The following is a 20,080-nucleotide window of genomic DNA, read 5'->3' on the forward strand; positions in this document are numbered from 1 at the left end:
TGATTACTTTGATAAGATACACCCACCCCTTGCTTCTACTCTGCTTCGTTAGAGGAGTAAAGAGCAGATCCCACCACTATCCAGCTGAAGACCAGTTGCCCTCAGTAAAGGTAACCCTGTTTATGACAATCATCACATGAAGCTAGGGCTTCCAGGTCACCCTTGTCAGATGATTCTCACCTCCACAGCCTCAGAGCTCTTTATCAGTAAGTCCTCCTCCACCCTAGCCTGGCCTTGTCCTCCTTCTCTCCATTATTTTTCTTTATAGCACTTATTACTATCTGACTTGTATTCATTTATTTTTATTATGATTGTTTTGTCCCTAATAAAATGGCAGCTACAGTTCTTAGAACAGTGTCTGGCACATCGCAGGGACACAGCACATGTGTGTGGAATGATGCACGTGCAGCAAAGGGGAAGGGATGGTTGATGGGGCAGGAAAAGCAGGGTTTGGCAGACTTTTCCTTTAACCAGCCAGATGGTAAATATTTCACGTTTTGCTGGCCACAAACAGTCCATGTCCCATATTATTCTTTGTTGTTTTTGAAATAATCCTTTACAATATTTAAAAGCCATTCTTAGCTCACAGGCCACACGTAAACAAACTGCAAACCTGACTGCTGCTTGCCAGTCACTGTGGAAGTCAAGGAAACATGATTTAGAGCACAGGTGAAGATGTTGGGTGAAAAAGAAAAAGGATACATCCTCCTCTGGACTGTAAGTGAGAAAGCAGATGAAATATGAAGAACAGACAAAGGAAGGAGTTCATGTCAATGGCATCAGCCTCCTAGTGAGGAGAAAGTGAAGTCTACAATTAAGTGTTAAATACTTGAAAAGGGAGGAAATTTTGAAAGAATGGGGTGGCTAATCATATAGAGAGGAATAAGAAAACTGATACACAACATAAAATTCAGCAAACGTTGGAGAACATGAATCTGTGTGCTAGAAGACTAGAGAAAATGTCGATCCTCAGAATTTTAACTTGTGAGCTTAAAGCAGTGCTGCAGAAAATTCTGAAGATGGTTGGCCTGGCATACCAGTTCAGAATAATTTTGCTTTTCTCATACTATTTTTGATAAAATTGCTTCTAGAAACAACAAAGAAGTATGAACTAACTTGTAAGTGATAACATCAACAATTAACATTTGCTTATTAATAAATAATAGCCTAAGCTACTTAAATAAATAGTATAGGCCCTAAGCTATTTATTAATGGCTAAGCTACAACTATTATCTCATTTAATCATATTATGTGAGTTCTAGCGTTATCTCTGATTTACAGATGAGGAAGCTAAAGCTTAGAGAAGTTAAGAGACATATGCAAAGACACACACACACACACACACACACACACACACACACACACACACACTCTTTAGTGATAGAACCAGATGAACCCAACCTTGTCTGTCTGACATCCAGTCCATGCCCTTACCGCAACAGGTTGCTGATTAATGCATTGATATCAATATGAAAGGAGTTTCTACTGATAATTCTAGTCTTCACCCTGTCATGTTCAGCATTTTTATATTGCTTTTGATGAGAACATGGTATACTTATCAAATTTTTCAGTTTTGTAGAATCAGGAGAACTAGAGAATGCATTAGATAACAGAATAAGAATTCAGGATTATTATCTCTAACTGGAGTGGTTCACCAAAGAAGAAATGTAATAGAGATAAAATTATAACCCTTTACTGAAGTCCAGGAACAACTGTCCAAGAACACTGTCTTAGCTGTTGGGTGTGTAGGGAGAGAAAATGATTAGAGATTTTAGTCACCTCACTTTAAGGACTGCAGTGAACTGTAACTGGTTAGAAGAAAATAAAATAGGGAAGCTTTTCAAGACCACCTCAACTAAGGAAAAATTGAAGAAACTCATAAAGTCTTGGAGCAAGAAATCCTGATGGTGGTGGGGCAGGAGAGAGAGCAGCGTCTTCAAATTTTTCTGAATGTTTTCACATAGAAGATAAATTAGATTTGTTCTGTGTGACCTTTGTGGTCAGAACTAAGAATACTAAGTAGAAATTTCAGGGAGCCAGAGTGGCTCACTATGAGAAAATAGCTCCTTCCAAATTAAACCCATTCAAAATTGTAATGAGTTGCATTGGGAATTAATGCTTCTGCTATTGCTGGACATGGTTTAAACTGAGACTGAACTATCATTTATTAGAACTCACTCTATATGACCGCCAGCACAAAATTTTTGCCTATGAACATGTCAGATGAATAAAGCATTTCTATATTATTTTTCAAAAATGTAACTTAGCAGCTTTCTTCTGTGCTGTGTTTGCAACCTGATTTAGTCGTGTTAGCTATATGGTGGTATATATTACAAAACTTCTGTTTTGAACTAAGCTGTACAAATTCACATTTTTTACTTGGAATGTGAGAAGATGTTTAGCACACCAAGTTAGGCTTTGAGTATTTCTTTGAAAAGGATGTGTACTTTACTTCTGTGTAATTATTGCCGAAGATTATACTGAATTTGTATCGTATTTCTGCCAATATTTCTTCTAAAGCCATATCCCATGATTAATTTTCAGTTAGTTTATGTAACACCCATAGTGTTTTCTGTAAAGAAAATGTTTTCAAGAAGTGCCTTGAAAAGCTCACTTATCTTTTAGCATATTCGATTGTAATATACACAATGAAGTTGTTTCAGGAGGGACGTAATCTATTGACTTTCTGAGACCATTATAATTAGTTCTTAAACTTAATTCTGTGATCTCTCGTTATGTTTTTGTCCTGTTGTTTTGTGTGTGTGTATATGTATATGTATGTGTGTGTATATATATATACACACACATATGTACACACATATATGTGTATGTACATATGTGTGTGTATATATGTGTGTATATACCCATACAAATATGTATATATGTATACACAAGTGTGTGTATATGTATATGTATGTACACATATATACACACACATATATATACACATATATATACACACATATTCAAAGCTTTGATTTCTCAATATTAATAGAATGTTAACTGGATATATGTTTTAAAGCCTCTAGTTTACTTTTCTGAAGGTATTAAAAATATCTTTTTGTTGTTTACTATCACTAAGTCTTTCTGACATTTATGAACAAAGTTGAAGCAAAAAATAGAAAACCTTTTTATTTTCAGTTTTAACCATTTAAAGCTTACCTAATAATCAGTAGACCTACTACTTATTGAAAAGAAATACCTTTTTTTTTTTTTTAGGTGTTATCCCTTTTCATGGATTTTCAATGTATGGTAAGTTGGGCTTTAAAAACATCATAATGTACACGATAAAAACATACAATGTTATCTGTCAATTTAAAAAATAATGACTGACAGATATAATTGTTTTACTATAGTAAAACAATAAAGGAAAAAATAAAGTGAAATGCATGCTAGTTCCCCATAGGGGCTTAATTTTTTAAAATTATTGTTTTTATTACACATTAGAAAATTAAACAAAAAGAACACCACTTTATTTCTAATCACCCACAAGTTATTATGAACATTTTAAAATGTTGAGTTTAATAGTCTAGGCATGGTGGCTCATGCTTGTAATCTCAGCATTTTGGGAGGCTGAGATGAGAGGATCACTTGAGGCCAGGAGTTCAAGACCAGCCTGGTTGACATAGCGAGACCCTATCTCTAAAAAATAAAATAAAATGTTGAGTTTAGTATTTTTATATGTCCAATTTTAAAATATTAAAAGTAAGAGGTCATCATAATTGGTTAGGTGGTGATTGCTTGACAAATTAGAATATACTGTGAAAATGGTCCTGTGGTTTACCATTTTTTAGTCCAATGGAAACTAGAGATACACATTAATATTTAGCTCTAATAGGTGTAAAATCAGATTGCTTAAATTCCTAAAGTAATTCTCTTAAGAGTTTTTTAAAAATAATAGGTCAGAAAGAATGCTAAGGAAGGGACAATACTGAGTTTGAGCTCGTGATTTCTCCAGGCTACTGATATGCACAGCAACAATTACATCAGAGCATTCAGTCACCTGAGATACACGTGGGAGATGCATGTGCAGGTTTGAGAGCTCTGAGTGCCTCTGAGGCCTCATGTGTCATTAAATGAGGAATGCAAGAAGCTTATGAAGATTAGCAAAAAGAAGAACTCTCTACACCTTAATGCCACTTAATTTTTAAGTTTTCAAGTGTTACATATAAACTTATTAAAGATTGTTGTCCCCTTTATTTCTACCCCCTACCTTTAGAATGAACAGAAATACATTAATGTTTTGCCTTTGTACCAAGAATCTGCAATAAACACTTTTCTTTGTAAACATCACTGTTCAACATCAGATGGTCATGGTGAATGACATAATATAAAACTATCGTTCAATGAAAAAGAGTCAAAGTACCTGGGGACTTTATGCTATACTTGGTGTTAGTCACAGGCTTGAATTATAGGGTACTCAGCTTTATTCTCTTGGGCAACCAAAATTTCATAACATAATACATAACATTATAGAGACCTTACAGCATATTTATCTTATATATGTGAAGAATTTAAAATAGAAAACCAAAAAGATTAATAATATAAATTTTTACATCTAATAATAAAAATGTTCACCTTTTTATCTTTCTACTTTAATAGTTCCAACTGCAAAAATTTTTCAAGTAAATAGTTTTTGGAAGTTGTACTTGAATGATTTGGAGGATACTTGATGTCATGAAAGTTTAAATCTTCTAGCAAGATCTTCTGGTGTTTAAAATATATCACTGACTCAGCCTCTGCCTATTCACATTTATGGTCATTTAAATAGGCTACAGTTTATACACCCAAGGGGAAAGCATTTGCTAACAATGATGCAAAATGTTTGATATAGAATTTATTTATACCATTTTAGAAAACTATTTTAGGCATCCACAAAAACTTTACCAGCAACCACTTATTTAGAACCAGTATACAAAAATAATCACAAATCATCCCTAAGGAACTCTAGTTAGTACTTTGCCATTTCAGTTTTAGTTACTATATTTCTTTAAAATTATAATACTTACCTCTTTTATATATTGATACAGATCTTTAATGATAGGCTGTCATTAAAAAGGAAACCAAAAGATAGTAATTTATTTAAAAATTTACTCAGAACTCTTCTCTAATTTAAAATACCTTCTGCTATTCTATTTATGCGGATTAATGAAGTTTTATTGTAGGTGTATAGTATATTATGGTGTCATAAATTCCTACAGTATAGTCTTTAATTGGTTTAAAAGATAATTAGCTAAATCTATTTTTATGGAAGAACCAAATAGGAAAGGATGCTTAAAATTAAAAATTAAGTCATGTAAAATCTTTTTTACATATAATCTATAATGGACTAAAGCTTTTCCATTTCATAGCTATATAAAGGAATTCAACATAAACAACTGTGGTATCTTGAATAAAAACTAATTGTAAATTTCTTTTATATCGTATATATTCGTAGAAACGTGCTTATTTTAAAATTCTCTTTTCATTTCTTCACTGGAAATTTTTGTTAATAATTACTGAATCCACAACATCTTCAGATTCAGGTTATAAGTTTTCACATATCAGTATCTAAGAATTGGAGGGAAAAAAATGCATCATTTTTTAAAAATAAAGAAGTTTCAAACCTTAGTCTTAGATTTATAATAATACCATGTATTTGTACCACACTGTTGTTTCTTAGGTTGTTATTGCAATTAGAGCATGAGTTACTATTTGTAAATATATGAAATATCCTAATTTGGGCTGTTTTTATAAGTAGCAATTTATTTAATAATAAAATAAGTTTTAAAAATTAGTCTTGAAATAGACATAGCTGTCTTTTTAAAATTTTATATATAATACATATTGTATATACATTTTTCTATATATATACAAGTATTTATTTTTATATGAATTTAGATATTTACCCCCAAAAGTGATTTCTCTTTTGCCCTTCAGAAAAAATAAAAATTCTCACTTTCAATGCTAATTTTTAATGACTTATTTATCAGTAATACTGTGCATTGCCCTTTATCCCAGAAAATTGAACTTTTGTGTTTGAAAGAATACAAAATATTTTACTATTTTTCCTTTTACTTTGTCAAAAAGAAGAGAGCTCAACTGGCCCACTGACTTCCTTGCTTACTTAGTGCTTACTGCTCTCAGAGCATTACCAACAGGTTATAGAGCCCCAGAAATTCTTACTTGTCCAATACATATTGTTTGAAATTACCCTGTAAGGCATTTTTTATTAAAATTAATATTTAGGTAATGCAGTTGTATCTATCTGCATTATCTCTATGCTGCCTAAAATACTTAAGGCTTGAAAAGATGGAAAGCATGACCACCTTTGTCAGTGTAGAATAATCACATGCTCAGGTAGGTCTCCAATCCAAGATTAGGACTTTCTGACATTCAACTGTGGGATGTCTGGTTGAGTTGACCCAGCTGTGCTTAATTAATTGCTACAAACTGGGGGCAATCAATTCTACATTCATTAAAGAAATAAATCCTTTCTGCCTAAGGATTGTTTTCAGTTGATGAATATATATGGGGATATAGCGATAAAGACCAGTAGTGTACAGCTATTACTCAAAATCTTTATTTTCAAATTGAATTAATTGAAGACCATGATTCTAAAAGTCATAAATCATCTATTTTACTTAGCTGACTTCCAAAGTTAAAAATTTTGAAATGTGGCCTGAATCCTTTGTGAGAGAAAGTAAAAATAAGCTGCTTGGTTGTTATTTTCTTATTACTTCAATTAAAAAAAGGAGAGATTTGACTTATGCAGTTTTTATAAGTTACTTGGAACTTTTCTTATTTCTGTATAATTCCATAATGTCATTCTTAGGCATCTGTTAAATTGGGATTATAATAGTTTGTAATATATTCCTTTCTTTATAATATTTAATGGCTGTTTGAACTTTACATATGCATATATTCCCCTCTCAAAATGAAAAAAAGTAGTATGATTTTAAACTTGTCTGTGAGTGTATATGATTACTATAAAATAGTGATTTATTATGACATATTTTATAAATTTATCTTAACATTTTAGTAGTTCTGCAGTATTATAAATTAATTTTTTCTTTCAGTTGCACCACTTTGTTTTCTATACCATGAACCTTCCAAATTGTATCAGATATTCCGTGAGATGTATGTGCGTTTTTTCTTCAGACTCCATTCCATCTCTTCTCATCCTTCTGTAAGTTCATAAGAAAAACTTGATCAAATTAGGTTGGACTGTAATCTATTCTTTCTTTCCGTTAAGAAAAAGTCTTCTACTCAAATTCTAATGCAACAAATTTTAATTTGTGATGTCAAGCAATGTGTTTTTATTGCAAAAATGGCAGAGAAGATGAAATTGATATTTAAATATTTTGGTAATAATTTAAACAGAAAAAGTCTCTTGTAAACTACATTTAAATGATTTTTTTCTTTTACATATTAAAAAATTAGAATGTCTGTATTATTATTCTTAGCAAAGATGCCTACCTTCTTTTCTTATTTCTTATCTATGAAATGAAGTAAATAATATATTATCTCTAGTGCTGTAGAAAAGTCTACAAAGCACTCAGTGTAGTTAGTGCTTGGATCTTCGCAGGTGTTCAGTAAATAAATGGCCATTGTTGTTATAATTATCATCATCATTCTTCTTTGTTAATGAAAATCAAATATTGATTTGTCACTTGTTTGCCAATTTCATATTTGGCTAATTATCAGTTATAATAGTACATATTTTCTTTGTATTCAATAAAATGATCCTTTGGCCTACAATATAAGAGTCAAGGAAAAGCATATATTTAGGAGTTGAACATTTTAATCTGTTTTATTTTGGCTGTTCCTTTATCATATCTTTTTTTCCCTTCCCATAAACCTGACTAAGAGCAGTGTTTATTTTATTTCAGTTATACTTTTTTTCCCCCTTTGGACCTGCTGTGGGTAACATGACTGCTACTCCAGGTGAAACATTCAATTGGAATATATGTCAGGGCTGCTAAATTTCCCCAAAGAGGCAACTGTATTATTGCTATGAAATTAAATGGCTGTTCTTTATCTCCCCATTCTAAGCCTATATATTCCTGTTTCACCTTCCTCCATCTCCAGTTTTGCTCTCATACATTGCTAGTGAAAGTTGGCAAATCACAGAATTCCAGGATGTTACAGATAAACAAATGAAGCAACACCAGTTATCTTGGGTTTCTTATCTCTAAGAGAACTTGATTTTGTTCTTAACTTACCTTAATATTTAATCTGGAATAATCAGAAATATGACCAATAATTAAGATTAATAATTCTTTTCTTTTATTCAATTCTAAGTATCATATTTCTACACTCATATTCTATGCCATTTTATGCTTCAGAGTTTAAAAAAACTGACTGCATAGTACGCACCCATGGTGTTCTCCCTGTGCAGAGCACTGAAGCCTGGCACTGGGCAACTGTGGGTATTTCTTATCTATCTCTATGCTGGTGGCCCTGGGTATCCTTTTTCAGCGAATTGATTGAGCCAGGCCTGCCTCTGTCCTTTTTTTTTTTTTTGATTCAGTGGAGTAAAAACTTACAGGCAGTCTCCTCCTTTTTTGGCTTGCAGCCAGACTGAACTATTTGGAACCATGACAGTCTTTTTTTCTTTAGAAACGCAAAAAGAGGATTAAAACTTCCTTACAAAGATAAACTCTGAGGAATGCTAATCTGCAAGAAAGACTTTATTCAGAGTTGTCAAATAATAAATGTACTTGAAAAACTGTCTGCTTAAATTGGTTAAATTTTGTACTTTACAAATAATGCCCTTTTAAAAACAGTAGATTTTAGTTTTAAAAAATATGTGTATAATAAGTAATCAAACATTCTTGTTCAATAACTTCTGATGCAAATTTAAAGCAGCTAGCTGCTAGTCTTTTCCTGGGGGTAGATTTCAAAGAAAGAGTGAGAAAAGCAGGCAGTATTTTCCCTAGTGAGTGAGGCTGGAGGGGAAGGGACATATGGAGGGAGAGTGAAGGTGGCTATATAGCACTAGGGAAATAACTGGAAACTGAAATGCATTCAGATAAAAACTAATTTTGCTGGGGCTAAGTAATAATACATGGCTTGCAAAGTAGCAAGTTTTCTGTAAGGTGATGTTTTCCTTGGACTCTCCAAATATTACATACTGGTTTATGTGGGGAGCATATTGTGTAAAAAGGGAGGCTCCTTAGCATATCTGTATGTGTGAGTATCCATAAAGAGGATAAAGTTTATCTCCAAACGCAATGTTAGAGATCCATTAATGCATTTCCTGTTTTTGACTCTTAAACAGTATAAAGAAAATTTATGTTGATAGTTTCTCATTTTCCGTTTGACTAATTTGTTGGCATAGTTAATTTTTAAATATTAAAATATCTATTTCTCTTATGATTCATTATTGTATCCAGGGTATTGTGTCACTCTGTCTGCTGTTTGAAACTCTTCTTCAAACTTATCTTCCCCAACTCTTTTATCATCTACGGGAAATTGGAGCTCAACCGTGAGTACTTTTCTCTCCTAATTGAAGAATAGATAGTTTCACAGAAAGCTCTTTTTTGCTCATTGCAGAGCACTTGCAAATATGTAATTTTTCAGAGAAATTAAGCTAACAGTTGTCCTAATAAAATTATAATTATCAAGTAGTAAATTGTAATAACATTGTGCCAAAAATTCTTGAAAGAATTACCAAAATCCTAATAAAGTCTTATTTACTAGGATTTTTGTGTCTGGTACAAGAATCACCAAAATGAACCAATTTCTATTCATAATGAAAGGTGTCAGCCAAAACTGAAGCAAACATTTGTGGAAACAAATACTACCTGAGAAACATGATCATACTAAACTTAAGTCAGTATAGGCCACATTTATCAGAGAATAACCTATGAAAACTATAAAAGTTGGCTGTCTTTTGTTAAAGGAAAGCAAACCAGGTACCTATCAATGGTTGTACACTGTGATTTCTCCTTCCTAAAATTTGAGTTTTGTTCATTGGTCTCAGTATGAGTTATAAGTGAATATGTATAATATCTCTGGACTTCACGATTATTGGTTCTGTCTCTCTCTTTTAAAAAAAAAGTCTCCTAATGCTGCCCCGCCCGCAACCCACAGCATGCTAAATGACAAGTTAATGGGTGCAGCAAACCAACACAGCACATGGATACATATATAACAAATCTGCACATTGTGCACATGTACCCTAAAACCTAAAGTATAATAATAATAATAATAAAAAGAAAGTTACCTGCCTGTACATGTTAGAGTTTGTGACTGCCTCTAAAGGAATGTACTGTTTTGTATATATTTTAGTCAAGTTTAACATAATTGTTTCATATTTCAAATTCTTAAGATGATTTAACATGTTGATTAGCTTTTGGGGAGGTTGTTGTCTTTGAATTGGTAGAAACTTAGACTCCATCAATAAGCTACATAAGATTGTAAGAATCATTACTCTTATCAAATACAAAATATAGGAGACTCAAAAAAAAAATGTCTAAAGCAAGAGAGATTTCCAAATGGTTTATCAATGTTTTCTTCCTGTCTTCTCTCTGCAGCTATTTTCTCCTATTAAGGAGGGCATATTTGAAAAAAGTATTAACTCCTTGAGGCCACAAAAGAAGTTAGTGGGAGATAGAATAGTATAGTATTTGTCTTCTCCACTCTTGAATCCATAGCAAATAGATAGCTCAGTGAGTGGAAATTTAATCCAGATTCAAATTCCATTTCTGTTAAGCTTGCAATCCTGGTGAAGTTTTTTCAATTTATCAAAGCCTCAATTTCTTTATGTTAAGATAATTCAGTTTGTTTATCTTAAAAATCAAGAGAATTAGTACCTTGCAGAGTTGTTTCAAGATTGAATGATTATAAAAATAGAGATAGCAATCAAGATGGAGATAGAGATAGGTAGATATATAATCTCCTTTTTATAAAGTACCATTGAATTTCAGACATCTTAGAGATGGCCTTTATAAAATACCTCATATCATCCATTGATAATACTGAGTGGATACCCTTTCCTTTGTAGCCATTAAAAAACAAAATTCTATTCATGATTCAGAAATATTTTATATTGAGCATAAGACTTTATTTATTTATTTATTATTATTTTTTGAGATGGAGTCTTGCTCTGTCGCCCAGGCCGGACTGCAGTGGCGCTATCTTGGCTGACTGCAAGCTCCGCCTCCTGGGTTCACACCATTCTCCTGCCTCAGCCTCCCGAGTAGCTGAGACTACAGGCGCCCGCTACCGCGCCTGGCTAATTTTTTTTGTATTTTTACTAGAGACGGGGTTTCACCGTGTTAGCCAGGATGGTCTCGATCTCCTTACCTCGTGATCCGCCCGCCTCGGCCTCCCAAAGTGCTGGGATTACAGGCGTGAGCCACTGCGCCCGGCCGAGCATAAGACTTTTATTCTTGTAGTAAATTGACTTCTTTTTGCTACTGTGAAATGAACATTGGAGTATAAGTAGAGTTTTCTTTACTAGGATGAGGACATTTAGTTCATTACTAGAAACTGAAATGATATTTTTTCTAGCCTGTTTATATACCTTACTCATTAAAAGAAATAAATTTATTTCAATGACATGAGAAACATTAAAATTCCTATATAGGAAAAGTGTAAAAATTCTAATTGTCAAGGTAGAAATCAATTTTTTAAAAACTGAAGCTTTTGGAAGGTTTTTTAATTTTGAATTTAATTTCTTTAATAGATATAGGATTACTTGGGTTATCTATTTCTTTTTGAATAAGCTTCAGTAGTTTATGTCTTTTACTAGGTTATCATATTTATAAACAGAAAGTTGTTCATAATATTCTCTATGCTTAGCCTTTTTAATATTTATAGGGTTAGTAGTGACATCATCTTTGTCATTCCTGAGATTAGTAATTGTATTATCTCCCATTTTTTCTTGATTATTCTGGCTACAGGTTTATCGATTTTATTCATCTTTGAAAGAATCAGTTTTTTGTACCATTGATTCTTTTTCTCTGTTTTTTTCTACTTTAATTTTATTTATTTTTACTCTTATATTTATTATTTTCTTCTTTTTGCTTGCATTAGATTTATTTTGCTCTTGCCTTTCTGCTTGTTTAAGGTAGAAGTTAGATCATTGATTTGGGACCTTTCTTTTTTTCTAATATAAGCATTAATGTTACAGATTTCTCTCAAATTACCTATTTACCTCCACCTAACAAATTTTGATATGTTATATTTTCATTTTTATTTAATTAGAAATGTTTCATAATTTCTCCTGTGGTTTCCTCCTTGAATATGAGTTATGTAAAAGTACATTGTTTAATTTCTAAATATTTGGAAAACTATCTTTCTGGCATTTATTTCTGTTTTAATTCTGTTGCAGTTAAACAGCATGCTTCACATGATTTCAGTTGTTTTAAATGTGTTGAAGTTTGTTTTTTGATCCAGAACATGATCTGTCTTGGTCCATGTGCACCTGAAAAAAATTTGTATTCTGCAAGTATCAGGCAGAATGTCATATAAATGTCAAGGAAATCAAGTTTGTTAATAATGATGTTCAAACCTTGTATACACTAATTTTCTGTCTACTTTTTCTATTAATTATTGAAAGAGGAATGTGAACAGCTCTAATTATAATTGTGGATTTTGTCTATGTCTTCCTTTAGTGCTGTATTTGTTTTTTTCTTCACGTATTTTGATGCTTTGTTTTTAGGAGAATTGATCACTTTATTATTATATAATGTCCTGTTTTATTCCTAGTAATAAATCTACTATGTCTGATATTAATATAGCCATTCCAGCTTTCTTTTGATTATAATTGCATGATACATTCTTTTCTATTCTTTTACTTAACATATTGATTATCAATATCTTTTTTTAAGTGGGTTTCTTGTCAAAAGTTGGGTCTTCCTATGTGGCAGTCTGTTTCTTAATCGGTGTGTTTATACCATTTATAGTTAATAAAATTGATATTATTGAATTGGAATCAACTATATTGCTAAATTTTTTTAGTTGTTCCATGTTCTCTTTATTCCTTTTTTCTCATTCTCTGCCTACTTTTGAATTGAACATTTTTTATTCCATTTTATCTCCTCTATTAGATTTTTATACTTTTAAAGTATGTTTTTGATAGGTGCCATGAGGTTTACAATATACTTCTTTTTTTTTTTTTTTGAGATGGAGTCTCACTCTGTTGCCCAGGCTGGAGTGCAGTGATGCAATCTTGGCTCACTGCAACCTTACCTCCCTGGTTCAGGCAATTCCCCTGCCTCAGCCTCCCAAGTAGCTGGGATTACAGGTGCACGCCACCATGCGCAGCTAGTTTTTCTTTGTATTTTTAGTAGAGACGGGGTTTCACCATGTTGGCCAGACTGGTCTCGGACTCCTGACCTCAGGCAATCTGCCTGCCTTGGCCTCCCAAAGTCTTGGGATTACAGGTGTGAGCCACCGCAGCCAGCCAATATACTTCTTTAATTAATCACATTCTACCTTCAAATAAACTTCAGGCCTAGATGGCTTCACTGGCAAATTCTACCAAGCACTTCAGGAAGAAATGATATCAATCCTTATTTTTCTGTGGCTACTATCAAGATTTTTGTTTTCAGTTCTTACCACTTTGATTATGATATATCTAGGCATAGATTTCTTTGGATTTATCCTCTTGGGTGTTTGCTAAGCTTGAATTTATAAGTTTATGTCTTTTGCCAAATTTGGCAGTTTTGACCCATTATTCCTTTAAATATTTTTTTCTGCACCATACTCATTCTTCTTTTTTTCTGGCAATCCAGTGACACTAATGTTGAAACTTTTGATATAAAAGAAAAAAAGAAGATGAAGAAAAATAAGGTTTGTTATTTTCTCACAGGTCCTTGCAGGTCTATTTTTTTTTTTTTTTTTCCATAGAGACAGGTTCTTGCTTTGTTGCTCAGGCTGGTCTCAAACTCTTGGCTTCAAGTATTCCTCCTGCCTCAGCCTCCCAAATCACTGGGATTACAGCCATCACCACACACAGCCCTTCACTTTTTCTTAATCCTTTTTCTGTATGGTGTAGATTGGACATTTTCTACTGATCTATAGTCAAATTCTCTGGCTCTTTCCTCTATCATTTTCATTTTACTATTGGATCCCATCTAGTGAGATGTTTTTGTGTGGTTTTTTGGTTATTGTGTTTTTCAGTTCTATAATTTTCATCTGGTTCTTCTTCATACAAAACATATTGAACTGTACACTAATAAGGGTAATTTCTACTATACTGTAGTTTCCCCTTATCTGTGGGAGATACATTCCAAGACCCCAGTGGATGCCTAAAGCTGTGGATAGTACTGAGCCCTGTATATACACCATGATGTTTTTCCCTATATATACATAACTATGATAAAGTTCAATTTATAATTAGGCACAGCAAGAGATTTACAATAACTAATAATAAAATAGAACAATTATAACAATATGCAAGCATCACTACTCTTACTCTTTGGGGCCATTATTAAGTTTAAAAAAAAAAGGGTTACTTGAACACAGGCACTGTGATACCAGGACAGTCAACCTGATAACCAATGTGGCTTCTAAGTGACTAACATGTGGGTAGCATGTACAGCATAGATACACTGGACAAAGGGATGATTCATATCTGGAGTGGGACTGTGCGAGCTTTCACCAGGCTACTCAGAATAGCACACAATTTAAAATTTATGGATTATATCTGGAATTTTTCATTTAATATTTTTGGACTGTTGGTGACCACAGTTGGCTATGGGTAACTGAAACCACAGAAGGTGAAACTGGAAGATGACTATACATAAACTATAGCACAATAAACTTTATTTCTAAAAAGCTATGCTATGTTATTTCTATATTGGTGGATGGGATGTATGGCACTATTCCTTAAATATGACACTATGAGAATTTGAGTAAAATGAAGTGAGCTGAAGTTAATAATTTTGACTTTAAATTCAAATGTATTTTGTAAGTTATTAAAATATCCAGTGGCCCAAAGTTTCTTCCGTATATATAAAGAGATATTCTAAAACCACCCAAAAAGCTTAGTCAATACTAGTGCTTACATGTACTTTGTTGTATTAGAATAATAGCTATGCAATATTGAGGAATTTCTGAAACTTGAGGATCTTTTTCAGTCTTAAGATAATACAATGACACCAACCAAGGCAACCTCTGAGTCCTTTTCTGTCTTTTATGAGAATAGCACAGATGTTTATTGACAAAATATGATAATTCCAGCAAACAGTTTGGCTAGCACCTGTCAGGGACAGTCAAGTGATATTAGATGCTAATAGATAATACAGAAATGTGAAGAACTGGTTGATCTCTTAAGGCACCAGAGCCAAAGAGTTCATTTCCTGATTTCAGAGATAAATTGTTATTGTAACATAACCTACCTGTAAGTAGTAAGATCTCATACATCTTAGAATTGTTTAAGCAAAATGGAATTTAGTTGAATTTTCTGGCTGATCTTTCAGAGTTCTATAACCTCCTAAGTAAAATGAAGGGTTTGAAATCAGAAATCTATTTCTAATGTCTCATAGCTTTGAAACTATTTTTGTCCTTATACTCATACTTGTTATTTTATTTTATTCATCCTATATAGCCATTTGACTGAAATGTAGAAAATAATTTATTAAATTGAGAAAATATGTAGGCAATGAACAATCTTTCAAGTATTTTGAATAAAAATTCAAATTATTATGGATTGCCTGGAATTCTTAAGACTATCAGAAGGTCAGTTCATTGATAGCTAAGTAGTATACACTCTGAAAAACAGAATGTAGAAGTGGGTTTTGTAAAGGCTGACCTCTAGAATGTGCAATTACACATGACCCAGCATGTGTAATTCTTCCTCTTAATACTTTAAGACCACTAATTTGAGGACTTATGGTTTCTCACCACTGCACCCTTGCAGCTTTCAAGAAAGTACTTAAGTTTTAAATGCCCAGGTGATTTCTAAGACTCTTGAAGGAGTTACCTTAACAATAGAATTGGTTGGGTTCTTCTGATACTGCATTTTCGTGAGAAAAAATTTCAGTGGTACATTAATTTTTATTTTTCCTTGCTTATAGACTTCGCATATCATTTAAGTGGATGGTTCGAGCTTTCTCTGGATACTTAGCTACAGATCAGCTCTTGCTTTTATGGGATAGAATCCTAGGATACAACTCTTTGGAAATTCTTGCTGGTAAGAGTAAATGCTTGTTTGTAGAACACATGCTGTTTCTATAATAAAGCCCCTTTTCTTCCTAACATTCACCATCCGTAACTGGAATTTATTTGTCACTTCTAATTCATGAACAATTAATAGATATATCTGCCTTTGAAGATAAGTACCAACAAAAACTGCAGTCTTGATACTTTTATGGAACTGCACAATACCAGCCTACTTCTAGTCTTTCTTCCCAGCTCCCAGGAAAGTTCATTTTCCCTTCCCTTTCCCTCTCCCCTTTTAGTCCAGCTGGGTCTCACTATCTCCCAGCACCTATGAGGTCTGTGCAGCAAAGTGTAGATATACTTACCTTCTACTCTGGACTCCCCTGGCTACCTTAGCAGTCTGTTCTATGCCCCATCTCAACACCTAAGATCCAGACTGAGGCTAAGCCTCCCTACGTGGCTGAAACCTCAGCTCTTCTGTGTCTGTTTATAAATGAAGTTAAAACCTTTTCCTTTTTGCTAACAGTCTCCGACTTCCTCCCTGGTGGCTGAGTTTCCCCTTTTATTCTCTCAGGCCAAAAGCTATTTCATCTTTTTTTCAAAGCCACATATTTATCTTTTATTTAATAATTAGGCAGTTCTTACAACAGATGTATGCCCAAGGCAATTATATGATTACAAAGAGGGCATATATTTCTTATTTATTACATTATTTTACTTCCCTTGTGCACAATATACTCAATTATTTTATTAGTGAGATTACCAGGAAATTCAAATAATAATTACAATGTTTTCACAATAGATAGGAATCAGAAAAGTTGGCAGAATGTTTCCATACCTTAAATTGATAGCATTATAAAATCACCTCTCTGAGCTGCTGTGGAAATAAAGCTTAGTTGAAGAAGAATATGATAGGAAGATTCTCTAGGTACCATATTAACATATTTGGGTTTTTTATTTTTTTGAGACACTCTCACTCTGTCGCCCAAGCTGGGGTACAGTGACACGATCTTGGCTCACTGCAACCTCCACCTCCTGGGTTAAAGCGAGTCACCCTCCTCAGCCTCCCGAATAGCTGAGATTACAGGCGCCTGCCACCACACTCAGGTAATTTTTGTATTTTTAGTAGAGACGGGGTTTTACCATGTTGGCCAGGTTGGTCTGAAACTCCTGACCTCAATTGATCCACCCGTCTCAGCCTCCCAGAGTGCTGGGATTACAGGTGTGAGCCTCCACGCCCAGCCTTAACATATTCTTGAATGCTGAGAAGTCTCTAGTTATAGTTACTGGGTAGCATATGTCCCGGGGTGGCAATTACTCTGGTATAATCAGAGATATCACTGGTTAATGTTTTTAGCAACTTCTAGTATTCTTCTCTCTCAATTTTTTTAAAAACCTATACAAATATGAGTTAGGAAATAATGGTCTGCCCTCATTTCTTTTGGCTGAATGGCAGTAACATATATAATCTAGCAAGAGAAGGAATTCTCAAGGGTGTTGAGTATAACTTTTTCTAAACATTGTTCACAAGCCGTTCTTATCCTCTGTTGGGACACTTCAGTATTGGGCAATCCCCTGCCTTACCTGGTAGCCCATTTCATTTCTGGATAATATGGCTCATTACATGTACCCCTATTAAACCAAGGTAATTATCATGTTTTCTCTACTCTCACATTTTCGCCTCTCCCCAAAGTATTCTATTTTCCAAGCTAAGTAGCCTTGTTTTCTACTGTCATTTCTCAAGTGAGAGAATTGTAGACTTTTAACCAAATGTCTGTCCTCTCAGTGTGCCAGAAAATTTGAAGAGTACTGTGTATAGCTTTCGGTATCATTTTAAAGAGACATTAAAGCATGTTAAAAAGGAGGGCTCAGCATAAGAAAATACTTTCTAATAATTAGGACTTTGAAAAAGTAGAATGGGTTCTTTAACTGTTATGTGAAGGGTCAAGAGGTTTCATACCTTGAAAGAAATGTTGAATTAGAAAACCTTCAAGCCCTCTTTCAATTTAAATTCTCTCATTCTGTGCCTTATCATCCCTTAGCAAACTGAAGGAAAAGAGAAATAAGTGTATGTTGAATACTGTATTTGCTCTAAGCCAGGCACTCTTCTGTGAGCTCAATAATTAATAAAAAGTTTGCTGAAGAATAGGTAGAAATGTAGTCTGCATTATTGCTTCCACCCATTTTCCCTGTGTGCTTTAAAAAAATCTACAGGGAGGAATTCTGGAACATCTAGAAATGGAACTAGACTGAAGGAAGCTCCCTTACCATGGAATTCAGATAAAGAACCACAGGGTAGATAATTTCATGTAAATGTATACAAATTAGTTTTGATTGTTTCATACACTTTTGGTATGAGTATTTTGGAACCACCTTTTTCTGATCAAGTGGGTTACTATGTAGTCTTGAGAAATGTTTTCATAAATGGCACTGGCTTTAATTGTGAATTAATTAGAGCCTCTTGAAGAACAGTTTAAAGCAAAGTTATCTTAATGTTCTTGATAGAATTGCTTAGAATTAAAGTAATAAGTCCAAAAGAAAATATTAGAGCCTCTGTATTTCATATGAAGCATAATATCAGTTGAAAATATCCCAAAATGTAGACCTTTCCTCCCTGGCAAACAAACCTGTTCTGTGGAAGGGCTGGGCAAACCAAACATGAGGCAGATGGAAAGGAACTTCTGTGATGTGACACCAAGATAAATAAAGGTTATGAGCACATAAGCATTTTGGATGCTGAGGTCAGTTAGTGAACTGCTCTTTTTTTCCCCTTCTTATCTACCTTTGGAGAAACAGTTTCCCACTATGTAAAACTCTTTCCTGCTGGAGCAGAAAATTTGGCCAGCCTGTCAAGCTTTCAGCAACTATGTTCAATTATATACAAAAAAGGAAGTAGTAATCATACTCTTTAACTGCTAAATTGCCTGCACTATATAAAATATGATTCCAGATATTAGGAAGCTGTAAAAAATTGCTGGTCTACAGAAATAGTTTTCTTTGATATTCTTGTAAACATGAAACTCAGTGACTTTAAAGTATTCATGTTTTCTCCATTTCAGTTAAGGAGTAAATCCTTTGTTGCAGATCTCTTGTATCTACTGTTACATATTCACTAACTCCAGCTGACTTGACTTTTAAAATTTTGCCATTCTCATCTTTTTCTCCAGAATTTTTCTCTCTAACGAGTTCTAATGCTTTTTTGCCTGACTGTCCAAAATCTCTAGTCCCCTAGAAAAGTGCCTGTGCTTCCCAGTCACTGGTTGCACTTGGCCTTTATCTGGGGAAATTAAGAGGCCTGGCTGCTGACTTCTGTTCCTCAGGCACAATGTCCAGGACCACTGTAGCAGCATCCTTCATGCCATCTCTGGAAAGCCATTCTGATAGACAGCAGAGCCAGTGATTTTTAGGAAAGCACACAGATTTTCATGTCAGAGATGAGTAGTTGCTGCTTACTTTCAGTCTCAATAGTATCTTCACATAGTGGTTAGATGCACAACTCCAGAGCCAAGGTTGAGTATTGGCTTTACCGTTTTCTACCTGTGTGCCTCTGAACGTGTCACCCCACTTACTATGCATCACTCTCTATATTAGCAAAATGGGCTATTAATAGTATTCAACTCACAGAATTGGTATGAGAATGACTTATTCTCTTTGTAAAAATGTATTTTAAAAAATAGATGTGTTTGCATTAGGTATGCAATATACCTAAGAACCAGTCTTCCAAATAATTTTGAATGTTTCTTTTACTTTTTCTTTTTCTTTCTTTTTTTTTTTTCAGACAAGGTCTTGCTGTGTTACCCAGGCTAGAGCGCAGTGGCAAAATCATAGCTCACTGCAGCCTAGAACTCCTGGGCTCAAGCAATGCTCCTGTCTCAGCCTCCCAAAGCACTGGGATTGCAGGCATAAGTCACTGTGCCCAGTATTTTGAATATTTCTTACCATTAATTTCCTAAACTTCAATGACTTGTTGGGTAGAGAATCC

At 33.7% G+C, this 20,080-nt stretch overlaps 1 protein-coding gene across 10 annotated transcripts in view; it reads left to right on the plus strand.

The window, feature by feature from the left end:
• The window catches only part of TBC1D19 (TBC1 domain family member 19), a 277,728-nt gene that overhangs the window by 145,710 nt on the left and 111,938 nt on the right, over positions 1 to 20,080 (plus strand). For all 10 annotated transcript variants that reach the window (XR_010116325.1, XR_010116326.1, XR_010116329.1 and 7 more), the window contains 4 exons: positions 3,220 to 3,252; positions 7,059 to 7,168; positions 9,378 to 9,469; positions 16,014 to 16,129. Coding sequence is in view for 5 of the 10 variants with exons in the window: in XM_055245489.2 (XP_055101464.1) it covers positions 3,220 to 3,252; positions 7,059 to 7,168; positions 9,378 to 9,469; positions 16,014 to 16,129 (351 nt within the window). In the remaining 5 variants the exon portion in view is untranslated. The remainder of the gene's footprint in view (positions 1 to 3,219; positions 3,253 to 7,058; positions 7,169 to 9,377; positions 9,470 to 16,013; positions 16,130 to 20,080) is intronic.

Source organism: Symphalangus syndactylus, chromosome 16 (genome assembly GCF_028878055.3).
Source record: "Symphalangus syndactylus isolate Jambi chromosome 16, NHGRI_mSymSyn1-v2.1_pri, whole genome shotgun sequence".
Lineage (NCBI taxonomy): Eukaryota > Metazoa > Chordata > Mammalia > Primates > Hylobatidae > Symphalangus > Symphalangus syndactylus.